Source organism: Phoxinus phoxinus (assembly GCF_949152265.1).
Source record: "Phoxinus phoxinus genome assembly, chromosome: 11".
Taxonomy (NCBI): domain Eukaryota; kingdom Metazoa; phylum Chordata; class Actinopteri; order Cypriniformes; family Leuciscidae; genus Phoxinus; species Phoxinus phoxinus.
This window is the reverse complement of record NC_136886.1, coordinates 21,285,717-21,308,987: the sequence shown is the minus strand read 5'-3', so window position 1 is coordinate 21,308,987 and position 23,271 is coordinate 21,285,717. Positions and strand designations below refer to the sequence as shown.

The following is a 23,271-nucleotide window of genomic DNA, read 5'->3' as shown; positions in this document are numbered from 1 at the left end:
TTAAATAAAATAAATAAATAAAATTGCAGGAATTAACTAAAAGAGTAAAATATTTTTTCTTATTAACTGAAGTAGCCTAACGCAATGTTTATACTCTAATAGCTTATCTTTCCCCACACATATGAACTGTGATCATGCAATAACGTTAACTTTACATCGCGATGCTGAGCTACAGTGAAATGATAGAAAAGACATTATCTGTGATAGCAATTCGCCTCATTCGCGCAAACTGGAGTAGAATGAGGCTTGCGTCTACCGCACCTCGCGCTAAACACAGGACCTCTAGACACGCATAAATGCGTCTTTACATTGAAATCACTCGCGCCAGACGCTCAAGAGTGAGTGAGTAATCATTTTAAAATAAAATAGACTTTAATCAAACCACAGATCCGTGATAAGTTTTGTGATCCGTCTCGCCACTAGTGTAGTAGCACTATGATCACTTTGAGGGGAGGATAAATTTATCCCCACCGGGGATAAAAATAATTAAGCAGAGGCAGGGATACATTGACCAGAAAGGGGGAAATCCCATGCAAAATATTCACAACTTGAGCTAATGGATTGTTTTTGAAAAAGGAGAGCTATATAAAATTAGCCACATTAGCTACATTAACTCTTGTTTTCTGTAATCTACGGTCACGTTTCCTTTTACGTTCTATTTTTGACAACGATGTTTTCTTCTTCTGTGGCTTGGCATATGTATGGTCCATAATAACAATGCAATCCAGACTTTTACACTTGCCGGTGCAGTTTCAAGCGCCTCTCACTGCTCTGCACCTGTGCTTCTGCTGGTTTCGGCTGGCTCTGAACGAAAACGCGTTGTGGAAACGCGTTGGCTTAGTACTTTTTGTCCCTCTCTGCTATTATAGTTTTGCAAGATGGCGGAACTACATGGAAACCTCCGTGGACCTACCCGTCCCATGTATATAAAGATAATAAATTCTTCATTTATAAGGATAAGTCAGATAATTGGCCGAGGTATTTGTACACCATTGAGGACACATTTATGAATAAAAATATTGATTTTAGATAATAAAATACCTAAAAAGATACTTATTGTCCCTTTAACTCTAATGAAAATAATGTCAAAGTCAGTTAGAATAATCAATTGTAACAATTTATTACGTCAGGTAAATGTATCATGTCAATTACATAATCAGTTCAAAGATAATCCATACAAAACATAAAATGCTCTGGAATAAAGAGAAGAGATGCAAACCCAACATTAGGAAATGCATGAAGCCGAGAGTCCCGGCGGCTCTCAACATTCACAGGCTGATCTGAGATACAAAAGGCCCCGATCACTCTTCTGCATTCTATTAAATAGCCAGAACCTCTTTCACATGGTTAACAATGGGAATTTACATTAAGAGTTGACACCTTTTGGGGGTAGGAGACCATTTGCCTAGAGACCACCTACCTTTGTGTAATGAGGGGTCGGAAGCGTGTGGATCCATTTGCAGATAAACTTTAATAATCAAGATCAGGGTCATACAGGCGGGGTTCAAACAACAGTGGCAGGAATATCAGAGACAGAGCAGAAACAGTGACGATACCAGGCAAGAGTCAGGGCAGGCAGCAAAGCAGTCGAAGTTCCAGAGAGCAAGATCACAAGGGCAGGCGGCAGAGAATCAACAGTAGTCTAACAATCCAGGGCCATACACAGAAGGATCACAGAATATCAAGGTTAACGCTTAGAAATGTCAGCCGGGGCAAAACAAGACTTCACAATGAGTCTGAGTGTGAGTGCTGTTTAAGTAGAGCAGATCATGGAAAACACCTGTGCAGGTGATTAGTCTCTATGCGGGGTGCATGGGAAATGTAGTCCGGGAAAGTCAATTCTCAGGTGAGGGTGCTCTCCGGTGGCCATCAGAGAGAGCCACAGAGGTCTGATTCATGACACTTTTGGCGCTTTTCCATTACCAGTACCAGCTCGACTCGACTCGTCTCGGCTCGGCTCGCGTTTCGCTCCGTTTTCCATTGCAGATAGTTCCTCCACAATAGTACCTGGTCGTCATAGTGACGCGACACACACCCACTACCCACACACACACAGGACAATGTAGGAAATCGAGTGTATGCTGTTTTACATAATATTTAGTAATGGGTATATCACGCAATCTCTGGCAAAACTATTTAAAAATGCCGGGGTTATTCAGGATACTCCGTCTGGCGCGTGCAATGATGACGCAGTGAATAGTGACGATTATCTCTGACCAATCAGCAGTCTGCCGTGTGTCACGTCACATTTTAGTATCGCCTCAGCTCGCTCAGAACCTCGCTGAAGGTGATACGAAAAAAAGTACCTGGAGGCAGGTACCGGTACAACTTTTACACAGTGGAAAACCAAACAAAGGCGATTCGAGGCGAGGCGAGCCGAGGCGAGCTGGTACTGTGTAGTGGAAAAGCGCCATTTGTGTGCCAGTTATCTCTAAACTCTTAAAAACCCTTTTACCTTTTGTTTTACCTATTTGGAAATTATACATTTGTACCAGTCACTCAGAGACATTTTAAATTATAATAAATATGTATAATACTTGATGATAATCATTAAAATTAAACTATATATATTCTTGGGTGAATTTCAGGTGATATAGAGAGAGGATGAGGGAATGAAATGTAGATTAGGATGACTCAGAGGTGCGACTCTCGTCCTTAGTGCACGAGGGGGAGTTCAAATGTTAACTTGCATTAAGTTCATTATGTTAACTTGCATTAAGGAGTTCATAAAAGCCCAGGTGAGTAAGAATCAGTCAACAAACACGGTGAGTAATGTCTTCTCCTGTTATTGTCATCTGCACTTCATGTCACATGTTTACCATAGCCTTCTCTGTCGGCAATATAGGATTTATATGTGATAAATGCAAGGAGACAGTCAGGCTGACGGAGAAGATTTCAGAACTAGAGACACGCATCCAAACTTTAATTGAGAATAGTAAGAGTACTAGAGCTTTAGATACTATTTTGGATGCGCCTAGCATAGTGAATTCTTTACATGAGTCGGTTCCGGCTGAATTAGAGCCCGTGCAGCAGGGCAGATGGGTGACAGTGAGAGATCGCTCTAGTCGCGGATCAAAAACCCGCTCAGTGAAACACCCACTGAGAATTATGCTGATTGTGCCCTGGTAATTGGTGATTCGATCACACGGAACGTGAAAATAGAGACACCAGCCACCATAGTCACATGTTTGCCGGGAGCCAGAGCGCCTGACATCAAAGCAAATTTAAAAGTGCTGGCTAATGCTAAACGTAAATTCTCTAAGATTATTATTCACGTCGGCACTAATGATGTTCGACTCCGCCAGTCGGAGATCACCAAAATTAATATTAAAGAGGTGTGTGAACTCGCAAGTACGATGTCAAGCACTGTAATTTGCTCTGGCCCCCTTCCTGTTCGCAGGAGTGATGAGATAGTTAGTAGATTGTGTTCACTCAATGGCTGGCTGTCTGGGTGGTGTCCGCGAAATAATATAGAATTCATAGACAATTGGAAAAGTTTTTGGGGCAAACCTGACCTGTTGAAAAGAGATGGTATTCATCCCTCCTGGGATGGTGCTGCTCTTCTCTCTAGTAATTTGGCTCATAGTCTTAGAGATAAAACATGACAATCTGGGGCTCAGGTCAGGAAGCAGACAGACAGGCTTAACCGACCGTCTGCTAGCGGCCTCACGTCACCAAGGTCAGATAAATCCCATCACATAGAGACTCTTTCACCTAGATATCATCACATAGAGACTGTGTCTGTTCCCTGAACTTGGAAATCCAAAAAACGTTCAAACCCATCTAAGGTTAAAAATGTAATTGATGTTCAACAAATAAAAAAAAGATATAATACAAATGAGCAAATGATAAAGCTTGGGTTGCTGAATATTCAATCTCTTACTTCAAAAGCGCTAATAGTTAATGATATGATTACAGATTATAACCTAGATGTGCTGTGTTTGACAGAAACCTGGCTAAAACCAAACGATTACATTGCTTTAAATGAGTCAACCCCACAAGATTACGGTTATAAACATGAACCTCGTCTGAAACGCAAAGGAGGAGGTGTTGCTGTAATTTATAGTAATATTTTCAAAACCACTAATAAATCTAGTTGTAAATATAATTATTTTGAAGTGTTGGTGCTTAATGTAAAAATATATAGTGTAAACGATAAATCACGTTTTCAAATTCTGCTGGCTACTGTATACAGGCCACCAGGGTACCATACAGACTTTATCAAAGAATTTGCTGACTTTCTATCAGAATTAGTATTGGCTGCAGATAAAGTACTAATTGTTGGTGATTTTAATATACACATAGATAATGAAAAAGATGCATTGGGATTGGCATTTAAAGACATTGTAAACTCAATTGGAGTTAGACAACACATGTCAGGACCTACTCATTGCCGTAATCATACTCTAGATCTAATACTATCACATGGAATAGATGTTGATGCCGTTGAAATACTGCAGCAGAGCGATGACATCTCAGATCATTATCTAGTCTCATGTAAATTACATTTAGCCAAGGCTGCAAAGATTCTGTATGTCTTTGGATTCCCCTACAATCCAAAGACATACAGAACAGGTGAATTGGAAACAGTAAGTTTGCCCGTACATGTTTAGTGTGAATATAAATGTGAACAAGTGTGTCATCCCTGTGATGGATGTCAAGGGTGTTTTCCAGCATACGACCCGAGACGGTGGTAAAGGCTCCAGCCTCCCCTCGACCCTACACGTCAAGTAGTTTGGAAAATGGAAGGAATGGATGGATAGATGTACAGTACTGTGAGGGTTTTAGTCCTCCCTCTCTCTGCCTCTCTTCTTTCCTCATGTGTCTTCTTTGATCCATGTTTCTAAACAAAATCATTCTGAAGCCATCCAGATTTACTAAAAGATAATAATAATAATAATAAACATTTTATTTATAATGCGCTTTTCTTGAAACTCAAAGCGCTACAAACAACATACAAGAGAGTAGAATGCAGTAAAATAGTCACATTAGTTACAGTAAGCAGCTCTAAAAAGGTGTGTCTTTAAAGACTTCTTAAAACATTCTAATGTTGGAGAGTCTCTAATTTCAGGTGGTAGAGCGTTCCAAAGACGTGGTGCTGAGACCGAGAATGCTCGACCACCCATAGACTTTAATTTATGCCGAGGCTGCTGGAGGATGCATGACCTGGAGGAGCGCAGAGAGCGAGCCGGAGTATGAGCGGTGACCAAACTGCAAAGATAGGCAGGGGCCGCCCCATGAATGGCTTTATATGTTAAAACTAATGTTTTAAATTCAATATACGTGCTTGTATCGGCAGCCAATGTAAATCAGAGAGTACCGGAGAAATATGCTGACGGGTGTTTGTGTGTGTCAATAATCGGGCAGCTGAATTTTGTATGTATTGTAGTTTTTTTATGGACCGATTTGGAAGGCCAAAATAGAGCGCATTGCAGTAATCAAGCCTCGACGTAATAAAGGCGTGAATGAGCCTTTCTGCATCTGGCTGCGATAGAAATGGCCGCAATCTAGCAATATTTCTAAGATAGAAAAAAGCAGTTTTTGAGACCTTTTTGATATGGGTGTCAAACATAAGTTCAGGGTCGAAAATGACACCAAGATTGCGTACTTGAAGAGACGGGGTGACAAAGTCATTTGCAGTAATCAGCTCTGAAATATTTAATTTCAGTAAGGATGTTGGTGGACCGACAAAAAGAAGTTCTGTTTTTGCCTGGTTGAGCTTAAGAAAATTGTCATGCATCTCATCCAAGCAATTTTTAAGTGCTGTGACTGCAAGGTTTGGATTGGGGTGCATGCTGATGTAGATCTGCGTATCGTCAGCATAACAATGAAACCCCAACCCAAACTTACGAATTATGTCACCCAGAGGCAACATATAGATGCTGAACAGAATGGGACTAAGCACTGACCCATGTGGGACACCCTGCTGAACTAATGTTGGAGAAGATTTGTTTTCCCCCAGAGACACAAACTGGAATCGATTTGTGAGATAGGATGTAAACCATTCAAACACAGTACCAGATATTCCTAGCCATGCAGACAGTCTTTCAAGTAGGACAGCGTGAGAAGTAGTGTCAAATGCAGCAGTGATGTCTAACAATACCAGAACACTACAGGCACCCATATCAGCAGCAATGAGAAGATCATTCGTAACCCGGACGAGAGCAGTCTCAGTACTATGGCCCGATCTAAATCCGAACTGAAATGGTTCAAGGAGATTGTTGATGGTCAGGTATTGCTGTAGCTGGCCAACTACAACTCGTTCCAAGACCTTAGCTAAAAAAGGTAGATGGGCAATAGGCCTGTACAAATCCTCTACATCACAACCAGTCTTTTTCGGGACTGGTGTGATGGAAGCTAGTTTAAGTGCCGAAGGAACCTGACCAGTTGATAAAGAGTGATTAATGATACCAGTGATAGAGGGGCATAAAAGTGTTAAGCACTTTTTTAAAAGCACAGTAGGTATAGGGTCAAGAGAGCAAGTAGATGAATTCATAGACATGACCAGTTTTGAAATATCATCAGTGGTAACAGTGACAAAATTAGTGAAAGTAGCAGACAAATTCATAAGACAGGGCTCATTTGGTAGATGAGAGGGATCAGTGGCCATGGAGCTATAGATATCTTGAACTTTCTCAGTGAAATATTTTTGGAATTTGTTACACATCTCAATAGAGGAACAGATGTTTTGATTTTGAGGTTTAAGCAGTTTGTTAATTGTTTTAAACATCAATCTTGGATTGCCAGCACCTTCATTAATCATGTGTGAGTAATATTCCTCTCTGGTGGATTTAAGAGCAAGATGATATTTCATTTGCTGTTCCTCAAACATTAATTTGTGGACAGTGAGACCAGTTTTTTTATGCAAGCGCTCAATTTGTCTTTGCTGGGTTTTAAGTGCCCGCAATTCATCAGTAAACCAGGGGGATGATCTAGTGAAAGATACGACTCGTTGTTTCAGTGGTGCTACAATATCAAGAATAGACGATAGGGCAGAGTTGTAACTGTCCACAGAATCAGTCACAGGAAGCTCAGCAGTAGAGCTAAATAGCAACTGAGGATCAATGTTCTTGATATTCCTGAATGTTATAACACGCTCTTTAGAAGTTTTTAAAGAGGCAGAGGAGGCAAATTTGACAAGTTAATAAATTGTGATCACTGAAGTGTAACTCGTCATTTCGAAGTTGGTCAATATCTATACCAGCTGTGCAGATCAAGTCCAGTGTGTGGCCAGATTTGTGAGTGGGGAAGTCAACATGCTGATAAAAATTAAAACAGTCCAATATGTGCATAAAATTGGCTGTTTGAGAACAGACTGGGTTATCAACATGGATATTTATGTCCCCTATTATTAAAATATCTGAACAAATTGAACTCAGAGTCAGTAATTCAGCGAGTTCAGAAAAGAAGACAGGATTTACCTTAGGAGGACGATAAATAAGGGTGATAAGCATCGGAGAGTTCCCATTAATTTTCACAACCAAGCACTCAAATGAAGACATTAACAGGTGTAGTGATTAGAGCAACAGTCAGTTCTGATTTGTATAAAATTGCAAGACCACCACCTTTACCGGTAAGTCTAGGTTTGTCAACATATGTATATCCAGGTGGCAAAGCCAGGTTTAAGTTGTAACAGTCATTTGGTTGATGCCATGTCTCGCTGAGACAAAGAAAGTCAAGTTTCCCATCCAGAATTACATCATAAAGTGATGCTGCTTTAAGATGACTGAAAAATAGCGTATAATGAATTGTAGCCCCATTTTTACTTATTTATAAGTATTACTATTCTATAAATGTGACCCTGCCTGGACCACAAAACCAGTTATAAGTCGCACGGGTATATTTGTGGCAATAGCCAACAATACATTAAATGGGTCAAAATTATCGATTTTTCTTTTTTGCCAAAAATCATTCGGATATTAAGTAAAGATCATGTACCATGAATATATTTTGTAAATGTCCTACTGTAAATATATAAAACATTTATTTTTGTGAGTGAAAGCAGCACAATCGCGAACATAAATGGACAACTTTAAACAACGTCTTTTTTTTGCACCCTCAGATTCCAGATTTTCAAATAGTTGTATCTTGGCCAAGTACTGTCCTATCCTAACACACCGTACATCAATAGATAGCTTATATATTCAGCTTTAATGAGATGTATTAATCTTAATATCACAAAATTGACACGTGACTGGTTTTGTGGTCCAGGGTCACAAATATGTTTATAAAGACTCATTAAGACCATTACTGCATTATAAGTACAGTCATAGTTACATATTATTTTATAAATATATAATATTTATATTATTTTATAATTACTTAAGTCATGCATTTGCTTTTTCAATGTGCATGCTCATAATCCATTATGCACTGATTTATAAATGATCAACTATAAAATAGATCAATAGGTTACTGTTCGTAACCCCGGTTCTCTGAAACATCGAGTGGAGAGATCCGCCTATGGGAAGGGCATTCGCACCTCACCTCTGCAGAAGCATCCAATTGACCCTTCGCAGGGAGCTTGATTGACTGGTGATCTGACCAATCATACTTCGCCATCCGCCATTTTGTCGAAAAACGGAGTGTACTGACGTCTTTCCTGACCACAGTTTCCTGATGTGAACCTAACCACAGTTAAAACAACATTCCTTCTTATGTTCATTCATGTTTATTTGATGCTATAAATTAACTAGAAGGAAGAGATGATCGTTTCACGAGCAGCTTTAACTGATGCTCTACAGCGATCTGACAGACACATTAAAGAGCCACAAAACGGTATTTATTGTTTAAATTTATTTTAAAAAAATGACCAAATTTGAAAGGTGAGACTTTGTTTAATAGGTTTAATATCAAAAGTTACCAAAAAGTAACCTGGTCTGTCCTGTACTGTCAGCATGTTGTCAGTCTTCTCTCTGCTCCACCATGTATTTCTCACTGCGTGAGAATATGGTGTGGCATGAGAGTGGCGTAGCTTGTCGGGCATAGCAACAGTAACTAAGGGAGGCGGGTCTTTGCGAACGGTCAATTGCACCAAGCAGACAGAAGCACGTGTCCAATGCCAGGTAAGGGACCCGCCCCTTACCGAGTGTATAAAACACCTGCACGTGCTATCTTTCCTCAGTGAGCATATTCACTTCTTGTGCAGCAAGTGGGGCAAGCTTGGTGGATCTCTCCACTTGATGTTTCAGAGAACAGGGTTTACGAACAGTAACCTATTGTTCTTTCATCTCGTGTTTGAGATCCACCTATGGGAGATATGGACAGCTCCCAGATTGCCCAATACAATACAATGAGGCCCTGAAAGTCTAAGGACGGTAACCTGGAAAGGTGGTGCATGACACCTCATTAAGTAGGAAACCACACAAAGTGAGGATGCAACACCAGCAACGAAGAATAGCATGTGGTAACATGCATTCATGAATTAACCTGACCACACTCATAATTATGAATTATATCATATATATGCGCTTATCTTGCTCCTCAGTTGAGTTCCCCAGCTGACGAACCCTCTTGAGTTCCTCCACCACCCTCGGCAGTCGGACGTGGCGGAGCGTCCGATGCCAGTCCTAACACTTGTAAGTACGCCCATTGGTTGACCCCTGTGTTAGGCTAGGTGCCCAAATTGTATGATCCCTACGGTTGATCTCATGTGTATTCTTCCCCTTTCGGCGAGCCCTTGTCTTGCTCTGGGCAGAGTCTGCTCTGCCATCCCTGCCGGTGTTGACTCCCTCTTAACTAGGCCGGAGCCGGCTCAGAGACATTCCAAATGTTGCACTGCCCTAATGGCCAGTCCGTGTACCTTCACATGATACCTCCATTCGGTTAGGATGTGGACTCCGTAACGTCCCTTTACGCCACGCTTTCCCAGTGTTATCCAATAGTCTCACTGAATGGGTTATGCAAAGATTGACTTTTCTCAGTGTAAAGCCCTGTCCCATCTTCTGCCCCAGTAGGTGCAGGGGGATCAGGTGGCTTACGCAGAGTGCTGGAAGGGTGCAGCAATAGTGGCACTTCGGTGGGGATCCCAATTTGTCAGTCATTCTGACGTAACGTTGCTGTACCACCGCTGAGTGACCGGGTTACCAGCTCGGCTCCAAAGCGAAAACCTGAAATGCAAGCGCGCCCGCTTCCGTATTTACTTCCGGGATGCAAATCCCAATGTCCATTGGCTCGTTTAGTTTACACTCGAAGGAGATTGGGCTCTCAGGCGAGATCCCAATTCACCTTTGGCTAAGCCCCCTTAGTTACTGTTGCTACGTCCGTCAACTTCATCTGGGCTCTGGTTTGGTATCAACATGGCTTATGCTGTGACAGCTCTTCCTGCTGAAATTTTATCAAACTTTTATAAAGCAGCAAATAAAGTGTCTGATAGAAGTAGGCAAAAGGGGCTGCAGTATGCGTTCAAAGGCTATTTTCAAGACATACAGGTGAAACGCAAGCAACAACAAGGCATCCAAATAGAGGCAAAAGTATACCGGTCAGTCAAAAAATTAACCACCGCATATCCTACTAATCGAGACGGAGGCTGGGACTAACAATATCAAGAAGCAACACTGTTCATGCAAAGCTGGGTAGGACTCTATTCACTTCTATAATCGTTATTACAAAGTAAACGGACTACGCAAGTATAAAGCTGTATTTATTAGCAGCGTGTGCTAGCGTATCAACAATTAGGGTAGAGAACCGAAAGCATAACCTAAAACAGTATAAAACTGTCTAGCTAGTATAACTTCACAGTAAAGGTTAAAAGCTAAATTTATCTTAGAGCACACAAAAGTGTGCTTGTTGATCATTGAGGGGTTTAACTGAGGACGTCCACACAGTTTAATCCAAAGACGACACTTGTCAGGATTTAAAAAAAACGGACACCCCCCTCCAACCTCTCTGGGAAACGCGTATCTTCTTCTTCTTCTTCTTCTTCTTCTTCTTCTTCTTCTTCTTCTTCTTCTTCTTCTTCTTCTTCTTCTTCTTCTTCTTCTTCTTCTTCTTCTTCTTCTTCTTTCTTTCTTTCTTTCTTTATTTATTAAGCACTTTTACACAACTTGTCATTGAACAAAGTGCTGTACAAACACAAACAATCATAACAACATACATCATTAACACCACATAAAATATCAATGAAATAAAATAAACCCCTCAGTTTGATAAACCTACAAATGCAACTACTATACCCCATTAAATGCTAGAGCTAGGAGATATTCTTTAAGCTTATTTTTAAAAACAGTAAATGTACGTTCCAATCTGATAGAAAGGGGTAGATCATTCCAGAGTTTTGGAGCTATCGCTACAAATGCTCGATCTCCACTTCTCCGCTTTGTTCTTGGAGTCGTTAAAACCAGCTGGTTAGCTGACCTCAAAGACCGTTTTGGTTCGTATTTCTTAATAAGATTTACCAGGTACAATGGAGCCATACCATGCAGTGATTTATGAACAAAAATTAAAATTTTAAGATTTATTCTGTAGTCAATTGGTAGCCAATTTAAAGAGCTCAATACTGGGGTAATGTGGTCTCGCTTACGAGTACCCGTCAAAAGTCTCGCAGCGGCGTTTTGAACTAATTGTAAGCGATTAATCAGTGTTTTATTTATGCCGACATATAACGTATTGCAATAATCTAGTCTTGTAAATATAAATGCATGAATGAGCTTTTCGAGATCACGAGTAGACAGAAATGGTTTCACTTTCGCTATTAATTTCAAATGATAGAAACAAGACTTAACGACAGAACAAATCTGTCTCTCAAACCTGAGATCACTGTCGAAAAGAACACCTACATTTCGGACTAATGGCTTACAAAAAGGGGCTAAATCACCCAGATCATCAAGATTATTTGGAACGCCAAACCACACAACTTCAGTTTTCTCTTCATTTAGTTTTAAAAGATTTAAAGATAACCATGACTTAATGTCATGTATACAATTTCGCAACAACTCTATTTGGTTCCTGCTGTTTTTTTTCAGAGGGAGATAAATTTGCATATCATCTGCATAAAAGTGAAAGGGTATTCCATGCTTGCTAAAAATTGACCCAAGGGGTAGCAAGTACAAGGAAAACAAGATTGGGCCAAGAATGGACCCCTGTGGAACCCCACTAAGCAGAGAGGCAGGTTGTGAACTATCTCGACCAATGTTTACCGAAAAGGTTCTATTTAAAAGAAAAGACTTAAACCATGCAAGCGCTGTACCTTGAATTCCTACTACATTTTCTAGACGTGAGAGTAAAATGTTGTGGTCAATGGTATCAAACGCAGCGCTAAGGTCTAATAAAACAAGAACTGCTGAAGTCTGTGTTACAAATGCCCCAGGCACAACGTGTAATATTTTTATATTCCATATTTTTGATAAAACTACGACGGTAATAGCCTGCCGAGACCAAAAATATGAGACGCCTGTGTTAAAGTCAATGGAGCGCTGTGAAAAAGTGTCGGATCTCTGTGGGAGCTCGTTCTTGGCTGCGCTGTGATTGGTCAATCTACATATAGGGCGTGGCTCAGCCAAAGGCGAATTCGTCAGTCATTCTGATGTAACATATCTGTTCCCTCCTTAAGAATGAGGCGAGATGTTTTCACTTTACTTAAAGCCATTAATAATGCGTCACTCACAATAAGTATTTATAAGAAGAAAAAAATATTCACTTATTTGACAGAAATAAATCTGAATTATTAAAAAGTCATTGTAACTATAATATAATAACATAATAGCAATGCAGGTTGCTTCTTTATAAATACATTCATGGAACCATAAGACTGATTCACGGTTTGGCCCGCATAGACTTCTGTTTCACTGAATGTGTGGAGAGTTTTGAAAATGTGGCTTCAGTATTGACTGATGCTTGTTAGCAATTAAAAAAAAACTGTAATATACAGTTATACTGTACAGTATTACAAGTACAGTAAAAGTAATGTGCATTAATAAAAAAGTGTGGTTTCAGTCTGAATGGATCTTATGTATGTGCTTAGGTTCGTTATGCTCAATTGATGAAGCAGCAGGAGAAATTGTTGAGAGACATGGAGTCAGTGGTGGCCAGACGTGAAACTATAGCTGTTCGGAGTGAGGCTCAGGCACGATCCGACCATAAGCAGCCCACACACAGCGACTACCACAACACTCTCCAGAGCCTCCGCCGAAAGATTCTCCAAACTAAGAAGGTGTGTGATCAAGGTTATTATAGTTTAGACCTTTTATTTTACTTTGAATAATTTCATTTATTTATTCATTCGTTTTGTTTAATATTTTGTTTTTTCTAGTTTGTTTACTTTTACTGCTTTTTTTGTAGTAGAGCTGCTAAAGTTAAAATAGTTTCTGAAAATGATTAAATATTTCTGGTATACTTGACTGTATTTGGTCAGTGGTGGCATTAAAAATATTACAAAATGTTTTTGCTTAATGACTGGTAAACTATACAATTGACCATTGTCCCAACCAACTGATTTTATTTGTAACTTTGTAGAGTTTTGAGCACAAATCAATATTTATTGTCCATTTATTCATTTATTTATTTATTAGTAAATAGCAATGTAATAAGTGTGATAATTAATTTAATATATATTCAAAATGTAAAAGAAAAATAATTCATGGATCATTTTAATAAAAAAAAGGAAGATTTTTGTCTAGTTTCAGTTTTCCAAATATTTTGGTTTATATATTTAGTATTTATTTAGTTTCAATTAATTGTTTTTTTTTTTCAAGTAATTTTTTGTGTTAAGTTTCATTTTAGTTAATAATAACAGTGTACTGTATTATGACCTTTTTTTTTTTTTTTTTTTTTTTTTTTTTTTTACAAAATACAGTATCCCTCACTGTTGTATTGTGTGTGTGTGTGTGTGTGTGTGTGTGTGTGTGTGTGTGTGTGTGTGTTCAGCAAGCAGAAGAGTGTGATGGTGTTATAGCTCAGCTGGAGCAGAGACAGGGGTCTATGACCTCCAGCCTCCGAGACAAACATGTGCATCTCAGGGACCTGCAGAATACCAGAGGGGTTCTCACCCAAGACCTTAGTGCGCTACAAGAAGCCAAAGAAAGAGTCAGTGCATCCACCAACAGCATACGTCACACACTTGCGAACTGGACACCCACGCCTTTTGGAGGCTCACAGCTTTATAAGCCAGTTATATTATGGTTAAATCAACCTATGTTGAGCAATTTTATTCCACATAAACGTGGCATCACAGCGAATGTGTTTACATAGACTTTATATCTACACAGATATTCACAATTGCAGAAAACTTCGTATCACACACTTGAATGTTTATTCAATGCAAACATTTGCAAAAGACATTAACACTTGTGGGCAGGAGCTGAACTACCAAAAGGTTGGGTTGGGGTGGGTTTGCTAATCATGAGACATGGGTTCACCTACTTCTTGTACAGATGCCGTAAACAAATACCCCAGGTTTTTGCCGTTTAAGTTCCATTTATGTTTTTATGTTTTGTATGCCAATTATGTGGTGTCAACAATGGTTTTATTCTCTCTCCTGTAGAATATGTCTCGTCTGCCTGTGCTACAGGGTCGGGCAAAACACCTGCAGGCTGTTAAAGAGGGACAGTACACTCCGGTGACAAGTGGAGACATGGCATTGGAGCTGGCTACACAGAAACATGATGAGAGATTGAAAATGGTCAGCATAAAATCCATTGAAGATTCTCTGATAAAGTAAATTAAGTAGATCACAAGAATACTGGAAATCAAAAAATGAAAAAAAGAAATATTGTATATCTCGTGCAAAGCTAGTATAAAGATATACCAAGTTCTGTCATGAAACTAGATGGTGATGGGACCTTCAGGCAACCTGATGTCATTTACATCGTTAACTATATGGTACAAGCTGATTCCTGTCACATCTGCAGCCAATGAGCTTGCTGCTCATCATTTAAATAGCTGGTTAGCCTTTGCTTTAGCAGTTTGTAGCGTGCTTTCAGAGTTCCTCTGACATTCAACTTTTAGATAAACAAATGTTCTTTTACTCCTAATATCGGTGCATTATTGCGTTTGTCAGCCTTTTATTTTCTAAACAAGCAAACATGTACAAGTTCTAAAACCAAGTGACATATTTTTTACTCTCTTGTATTCGGGGTAGGACTAAGTTACTAAGTATATAAGCAGCAGCGTTCACGTTATCATTGTCTATACAACAGCACCAAATGGCTTATGTCGTCGATGTGAGAAAACGGTGTTGAAAGCATCACAATTTGCGTGGCATTGCGGTCGTATAATCATGAGTAATTTCAGCAGTTAAAAACATTCAACATTAAAAAAGCTGCCGTTAGTTCTGTGTTAATAAGGTTTGGTTCAGTAATAGTGTAAAGTTAATAAATTATGAAATTAGTTCAATTCATCTATAAAGATGCTCTGAATAAAAATAAAAAAACGGTAGCAGCATGCATAGCAAATTTAGTGTCAGTTGCTGGCTTGAGTAGACGATCCAGAATAATGAGGCTTGAAAACAATGAACGGTGAAATAAAATTTAATCAAAACTATGAATCAAACACAGATACAAATCAGCACGTTACAATGCAAGACAATAGCTGTAGAAACTGAAGGGCATAAATACACAGGAACGAGGAGCAGGTGAGACTAATGAATTAAACAATCAATCAATTAATAACTATGGCAACCAAGGAAACAGGAACTAAACACACTGGAACTGAACACAGGCAAAGTAAGACAAAATAATATAAAAATGAAAGTCCATGGATACAGACAGAGAATTTGTGAAATTCATATTGCAATGTTAGCAAATATTAACAGTAGCAGCATGCATAGCAAATTCAGATTGTAATGTCTAGTTGTAGACCCAAAATTAATTTTCAGTTAAAGGTAAATTACAATAAATGAGAAGCTTACGGCAAGCAAGGCAAAAGTTGTGTGGTATTATCAGTAGCTGAAGTAAAACCAATGGGGTAAAGTGAAGCAGAAGCTTGGGATTTAAAAAAAAAAAAAGTAAAAAAAAACAATGATGCTAATTAATTCCTGCACTCTTATCTCAGGTCAGCTCCATTATCCAGAATTTGGCTGAAGAGTACCCTCAGCACCACAGCGCTCTCCACAGGATCAACCTCACATTGGCAGAACGCCTATACAATGGACTTCAGGGCCGCCAGTAACCCTGAAATACTTATTACATGAAATAAAGGACATGTATGTACATACATACATGTTTGGCAGCTTTTGTCCTGGTTAGTTCGAGGTCTGGTTTATTATAATGACAGCGATATAGAGACTGAATCTCTGTTATGGTAAGAACGTTTTTATCAAGAGGTGGGTGAAGGATGTCTTCAGATATAGCAAAACAGTCCATGTTAAACTAAACTTTAATGAATCAGTGTAAACACTGTTGCAACCATATTTACTTTGTGGAAAAAGCATTGTGATGGAGTATCTTAAATAAAATCTCTTTTAAACAATTTTCCATAAATTTCTTATCACTTAACCATGATTTATTTAAATAAATCAAAAATCCATAGGATATATACATATGATGAGGGTCAAAGAGCATCTACATTAGTGCAATGGCTTCTGAAATAACCCTGAAACAAAACTGAAAGCTAAATTACAATAAATTAGAAGCTCACGGCAAAAGATGTGTGATATTATCAGTAGCCGAAGTGAAACCAATGAGGGAAAGTGGAGAAAAGCAGAAGCTTGAAGCTGGGCGGAGCTAAATGAACAGCTTGACAGATGTACAATATTGTCAGATCCATGGAAATGCATATATTTTTTAAAATTATACTATTTTTGTAATGTTGTACAATTCCTCAATAATTATTTTAAATGTGATTTGTTTTGGCATGCATTAGAACTCTATATTAACATTAATAAAAATATGCTTCATCTTTTCAGATACGTCACGCCAGTAGTAATGTTATGTTCTTCTTTGCACTAATATCTGTATTCCAACTAGCAGCGCCCTGTTTATATTATTGCAAAAATGGCTAAACAGCTACCTATGACACATGTAAAAAAATAAAAAAGTCTAGACAAATTTGACAGGACAACTTGACGAGTTGACTTTTGAAAGTGAACAGATAATTAGGATTACCACGGTATTTTTAACATCTTCAATTCAAAACCCAGCCCACAAGAACATAAAACACAAAGAATCTAATCCCAAACTTTTGAATGGTATTTTTTACACACGTTAAATGTAAAAAAGCAGCATATCAAAATTTACAAAAATTAACACGGAAATATTTATACAGGTTTATTTCAGTTGTTAGAGGCAATGATATTCATTAAAACATCAAGGACTGTCTTTGTTTAGAATATTGCCAAAGGTATTCTGGTGGTGGTTTGGAAAGTGAGACATCCATCTGTAAAACCTTAAAGACACTTTAAAGACTTATAACTGTGTGCTTTATGCAGATGAGTTCCACAGTGGAAAGAAGGGTGTGCTGCACTGTGTGTGTCCCCTCTGATGCCATCAGCCAATCGAAGCACTGGAGTGGAGAAACACCAAATTGCAATCTCCTCCTCATCAGAAAGTAATAAATAAAGGTACCCAGCAGACACTCCTTGTTCTGAGTCTTGGCCTGCAAGGCTGAGACTGTAACAGACTCACGGGAAGGCAGCAACAGATACAAGTTCTGAGTCTCCCACCAGGTGAGACATAATAGACACACCGTTCTGAGACTCTAGTTCGTACAGAGACAACAACAGATTCCATAATCTGAGTCTACAGCCTGTGAGGCAGCAACAGATTCGACCACATTCTGAGCCTCCAGACATTAACAAACACTACGTTCAGTCTTTGTTCAGTGAGACTGTAACAACTACAGCACATTCCAAGTTTCCATGCCAGAGAGACAAATGTTTATTGACAAAGTACATCGTTGAGTGTCTGGCCCAGAGAGGCAGAAGACAGACGGATATTTGCAAAAAGGTTAAGCTCAGGAGAGCAAACCTTAACTTCAAGGTTTATTAGTCTGCGTGTTCCAGATTGTTAAGGATGTTCTCTACTTACTTCAGGGCTTCATCTGTATTTTCCAGACTTTAGGAGCCTTTGGTGCTCCAGCATCCCACAGAGCTTTGTGTTCAAGGCTATTGAAACGGATTCCAGATCCTTTCCCCACTGCATTGTCACCCAGCCCAACCATTGGAATATGTCACCTCCATCGGACTGCTCACTCAACCATGAGGAACGTAAATATTTTTTCGTCTTTACCAAACATCTTTCCCAGACCTTGGCATTGTTATATATCATCAGTATAGTGTTTTCTAACGTACATTAGATGTAATATAGCTGATGATAGTTAATGACAAATAATCTTTGATTTATTTGTTTGATGCACAATAAGGTTCAGTAACACAATTTAAATGTGACTTAGTTACACGTTACTACATGTACTTTCTATAGTAATAACAGCAAATTCTGCATAATTACATGTAACTACCCTAAACCGGTAATACTTTATTTTACAGTGTCCGTGATACAGAGTAATTACTTAATTAATTACTTAGTTGTGGACGTTGTAATAACATGTAACAAAATGTAATTAACATGTAACTAAGTTATGGAACAGCCTGTACTTACAGATTGTAATTATGCACATGTAATAGGTATAGCTACTGTTACACATATGTAACAAGCCGAGTCGGTTGCATACAGAGAGTTGTTGTGTTACAGACTTGGTACAGTGTAATTATATAAGAAAGTACTTAGTACTACACAATGTAACAACAAGTACTTAAACATGTTAGGCTACTAAGGTCGGGAAAAGCCTGCTGTTACACATGGTAATTTTGTACGTTCTTTAGCATTATACGTACGTATGTAACATAAAATAAAGTGTATCAAGATTGTACTTTAGTGCACTTCATGTGTTTCTACATACCTTATCCATCTTAATTAACTCACTAGTTCACAGCTTAAATACATGCAGTAGCTTCCTAATTACATTGCAATTACATAATATTACACAGGGATAAGCTACGTAAAATAAAGTGTATCAAGAATGTACTTAAGTGTACTTTGTGTATACATACCTTATCCATCTGTGCCTTAGTTTGATTTAACTCACTAGTTCACAGCTTAAATATATGCAGTAGTTTCCTAATTACATTAAAATTACATAATATTACACAGGGATAAGCTACATAAAATAAAGTGTATCAAGATTGTACTTAAAGGAGCATTTCACCCGTAAGAACATTAATCTTTATTGAAAGTGGGTCATATATGTAGTCGAAATGTAAAATAAATTTTGAATTTGGTGCCTTCTTGACCGAGAAAAGACAAGTAACTTTAGGGCGCATTTGTATGAAAGACAACAACTGCGTTTAATGCAAAAAGTGTCCCTTTAAGTGTACTTCATGTGTATCTATAAACCTTATCCATCTCGGCTTGTTACATATGTGTAACAGTAGCTGCCTATTACATGTGCATAATTACAATCTGTAAGTACAGGCTGTTCCATAACTTAGTTACATGTTAATTACATTTTGTTACATGTTATTACAACGTCTAGTACTAAGTAATTAAGTAAGTAATTACTCTGTATCACAAACACGTGAAGTTCATGTAGTTAATGAATATTATTTGAGTAAGTACAATGTAACCACGTCACCTTAAAAGATAGTGTAACCTAAGGTTCTTCCCCTTATTAGTTTCAGAGTTATTAGTTTTAATCTTTTATCAGAGTTTAACAATATTTTATCTTTCCACAAGATAACGTAACTCTTACACAGCCACACTCAACTTAATCACTTGTAAGTTGTCCATCTTATGCACTTCGGTAATCTGATGTACTCATAACCACACCTTAAAGGGTTCATCATTCACCTCTAGTCCCATTTGTTCTCGATGTTTCTGCTCCATATAGGAGTATTGGCTTCATGATGGTATTGAAGCGTTTAATCTTAGTGTGGATGGTCAGGGCACTGGAGTTCCATACCTTCTTCAGCTGCTGGAAAGCTGTTCTTGCCTTGCCGATACGCACTCGTACGTCTGCATCGGTACCTCCCTGCTTGTCAATGATGCTGCCAAGGTACGTGAAACTCTCCACCTTCTCCAGCGCTTCATCTTCCAGCTTGATGGGTGCTGTGTCGGCTCCGTTGACCTTGAGGACCTTGGTCTTTCCTTTGTGGATGTTCAGCCCAATGCATATGGAGTTCTCTGCCACAGTGTTAGTCTTCTCCTGCATCTGTTGCTGGGTGTGTGAGAGAAGTGCCAGGTCGCCCAGCTGTTTCCATAGGGTCCACTGAATACCGTTCCTTCTCTGTGCTGTTGATGTCCTCATGACCCAGTCTATGGTAAGCAGAAACAGGAAAGGAGAAAGCAGGCACCCCTGTCTTACGCCAGTCCGCACTTGGAAGTTGTCCGTGGCTTGTGTGCCGTGGATCACTCTGCTGGACAGTCCGTCGTATGAGTTCCGGATGATATTGGTGATCTTTATGGGTACTCCATAATGTCGTAGAAGCTTCCAGAGTGTCTGCATGTCCATGTTGTCAAATGCTTTCTCATAGTCATGTTCCACACATCCTCCCAAGATGGCGCAACAGTGCGGACGTGTTTTTGTGTCTCGTCTTATGTTCCGTGTAAAGAGTTTTTAATCAATCTGCCTTTCCATATATTTTTATTCTTTTTGATTTGCTTTTTTAACCTTTTTAACCTTACTTACTGACCTGCAGTCAGAGGCTGGCCTGCTGGCTAGCTTGCAAACTAGCTACTGGCCATTGCTTGCCTCTGCTAGCGGTCCTTACCACGGTTCTGCCTGCATCAGCTTTTAGCTCGGACAATATTGGCCAGTCTGTATAGTGCGCTACCAAATTAGCGCTTATCAGATTGTGTTCCCATCCACATCTCTGGATTTACTGATATCATTGCAGCTTTACCTTGTCGGCCTGCTTGGATCTTTTGTTGTCGGCGCGGAGCCCTACTGAGCGATCGCGGATGGTCTGCCGGTGTAGTCGTTGAGGCTTCGTCTGTTGTCCTCGGCCTCCGCTGAGCCAAAGCGGCTGATCTGCCGGCGCGATCATTGAAGCTTCGTCCGTTACCCCTGGGTTGAGAGCCTCGGCCATCGCAGCTTTGCCTTGTCGGCCTTCCTGGATCTTTAACTGTCGGTGCGGAGCCCTGCTGAGCCACCGCGGCTGATCTACTGGCGTGGTCGTTGAGGCTTCGTCTGTTATCCTTGGCCTGGTAGCCCGGGCCATTGTAGCTTTATCTTGTCGGCCTGCCTGGACTTTCTGTTGTCGGCGCGGAGCTCCATTGAGCCACTGCAGCTGATCTGCCGGCGTATGTGATCGTTGAAGTTTCGACTAGTAGCCTCGGCCCGTGGGCGCTCTGGGTGCCGTGTCTCGCAATCTTCTAGTGCACTGAACTGTTGCCTCTTTGCTGCCTCTCGGATGCTGATTACTTGGCTTTACTATTGGTGCCTGCAGGTCTGTTTGTGTAGTATATCATATTTCTTTATTTTTAATATATCTTGTATGCTGCTGTTTAGGTTAGCTATTATTGTTTTATTTTATTTTAGAGCCCCCAGTCCCTCTCAACAAATCTTTGATAGCTCCTTTGTTTCACCCCCCAAATATGCGGAGACTTTACCAGGTTTAACTGGTGTTTCTAGAGACGCAACCTCTCTTTTTATTACTCAACACCTGTGTTTGCCACCACTTAATTCACACTTTACTATACCCTCACCACTTAATTCACACTTTACTATACCCTTGGTGATATATTATGTTTTTAATTTATTCCACCATGTTCAGAATTCTGTTTCTATTATTCTATGTACCCAAAGGACAAGAAGACCAGTTCTGAAAGCTCTTAGTCGGATAGTTATTTTACTACTTCTTTGTTCCTCTGGTGATGTAGAGTTAAACCCATGTCCTGTAGCCCCCAGTATTACACCTACTCCCCAGGGGCTCTCATTTGTTGACTTTTGTAACCGGAATAAACTTGGTTTCTTGCATGTTAACATCAGAAGCCTCCTTCCTAAGTTTGATTTATTCACTGCTTTAGTACATTCAACTAACCCTGATGTCCTAGCCGTGTCTGAATCCTGGCTCAGGAAAGCCATCAAAAATTCTGAAATTGCTATTCCGAACTACAACATTTTTCGTCAAGATAGAACTACCAAGGGAGGCGGAGTTTTAATCTATTGCAGAGATAACTTGCAGAGTTATGTCATACTGTCCAGGTCTGTGCCTAAACAGTTTGAGCTTCTACTCTTAAAAATCCATCTCTCAAGAAATAAGTCGCTCACTGTTGCTGCCTTGTTACAGACGTCCTTCAGCTCCTGGCCGTGCTCTGGATGCTATATGTGAACTGATTGCTCCTCATCTATCTTCAGAGTTTGTGTTGTTGGGCGATTTAATCTGGGACATGCTTAACGCACCGGCTGTTCTTCAATCTAAGATAGATGCTCTCAAACTTACACAAATCATCAGTGAACCCACCAGGTACAACTCTAAATCCGTAAATGCGGGTACTATCATAGATATCATTCTGACTAACATGCCCTCCAATTATACCTCCTCTGTTTTCAACCAGGATCTGAGCGATCACTGCTTAATTGCTTGTGTTCGAAATGGGTTTGCAGTCAAACGATCACCCCTTATCATTGTCAAACGTTCTTTGAAACATTTCTGTGAACAAGCTTTTTTATTCGATCTGTCTCGGGTATCCTGGAAGGATATTGACCTTATCCCATCAGTAGATGATGCCTGGTTTTTCTTTAAAAATTATTTTCTCACCATATTAAATAAGCATGCTCCTTTTAAAAAACTGAGAACTAAGAATAGATATAGCCCTTGGTTCACCCCAGACTTGACTGCTCTTAATCAACATAAAAACATCTTGTGGCGCACTGCATTAGCATCAAAAAGTCCCCGCGATATGCAACTTTTTAGGGAAACCAGGAACAAATACAGTCAGTTAGAAAAGCAAAGGCCAGTTTTTTCAAACAGAAATTTGCCTCCTGTAGTATTAACTCCCAAAAGTTTTGGGACACTGTAAAGTCTTTGGAGAATAAGAGCATCTCCTCCCAGTTGCCCACTGCATTGAAGCTTGGAAATACTGTTTTCACCGATAAATCATTGATAATTCAAAATTTGAATAAGCACTTTGCTGCAGCTGGTCATGCTTTTCATTTGGCTACTTCTATCCCGCCCAAGAGCTTTGTACCTCCTGCAGCATCTTGTTCAAGCCCTCCACATTTTTCTTTTACGCAAATCCAGACAGCTGATGTTTTGAAAGAGCTGTTAAACCTGGATCCTTACAAATCTGCTGGGCTAGACAATTTGGACCCTTTCTTCTTAAAACTATCAGCCGAAAT

The 23,271-nt window shown here is 39.5% G+C and overlaps 1 protein-coding gene across 1 annotated transcript in view; it reads left to right on the top strand.

The window, feature by feature from the left end:
• ccdc40 (coiled-coil domain 40 molecular ruler complex subunit) overlaps window positions 1–16,404 on the top strand; it is a 29,768-nt gene extending 13,364 nt beyond the window's left edge. The window contains exons 17-20 of the mRNA XM_079629473.1: window positions 12,962–13,150; window positions 13,864–14,022; window positions 14,480–14,617; window positions 15,988–16,404. Coding sequence (XP_079485599.1) covers window positions 12,962–13,150; window positions 13,864–14,022; window positions 14,480–14,617; window positions 15,988–16,104 — 603 coding nt within the window. The 3' untranslated portion in view covers window positions 16,105–16,404. The remainder of the gene's footprint in view (window positions 1–12,961; window positions 13,151–13,863; window positions 14,023–14,479; window positions 14,618–15,987) is intronic.
• The last annotated feature ends 6,867 nt before the right edge of the window (window positions 16,405–23,271 follow it).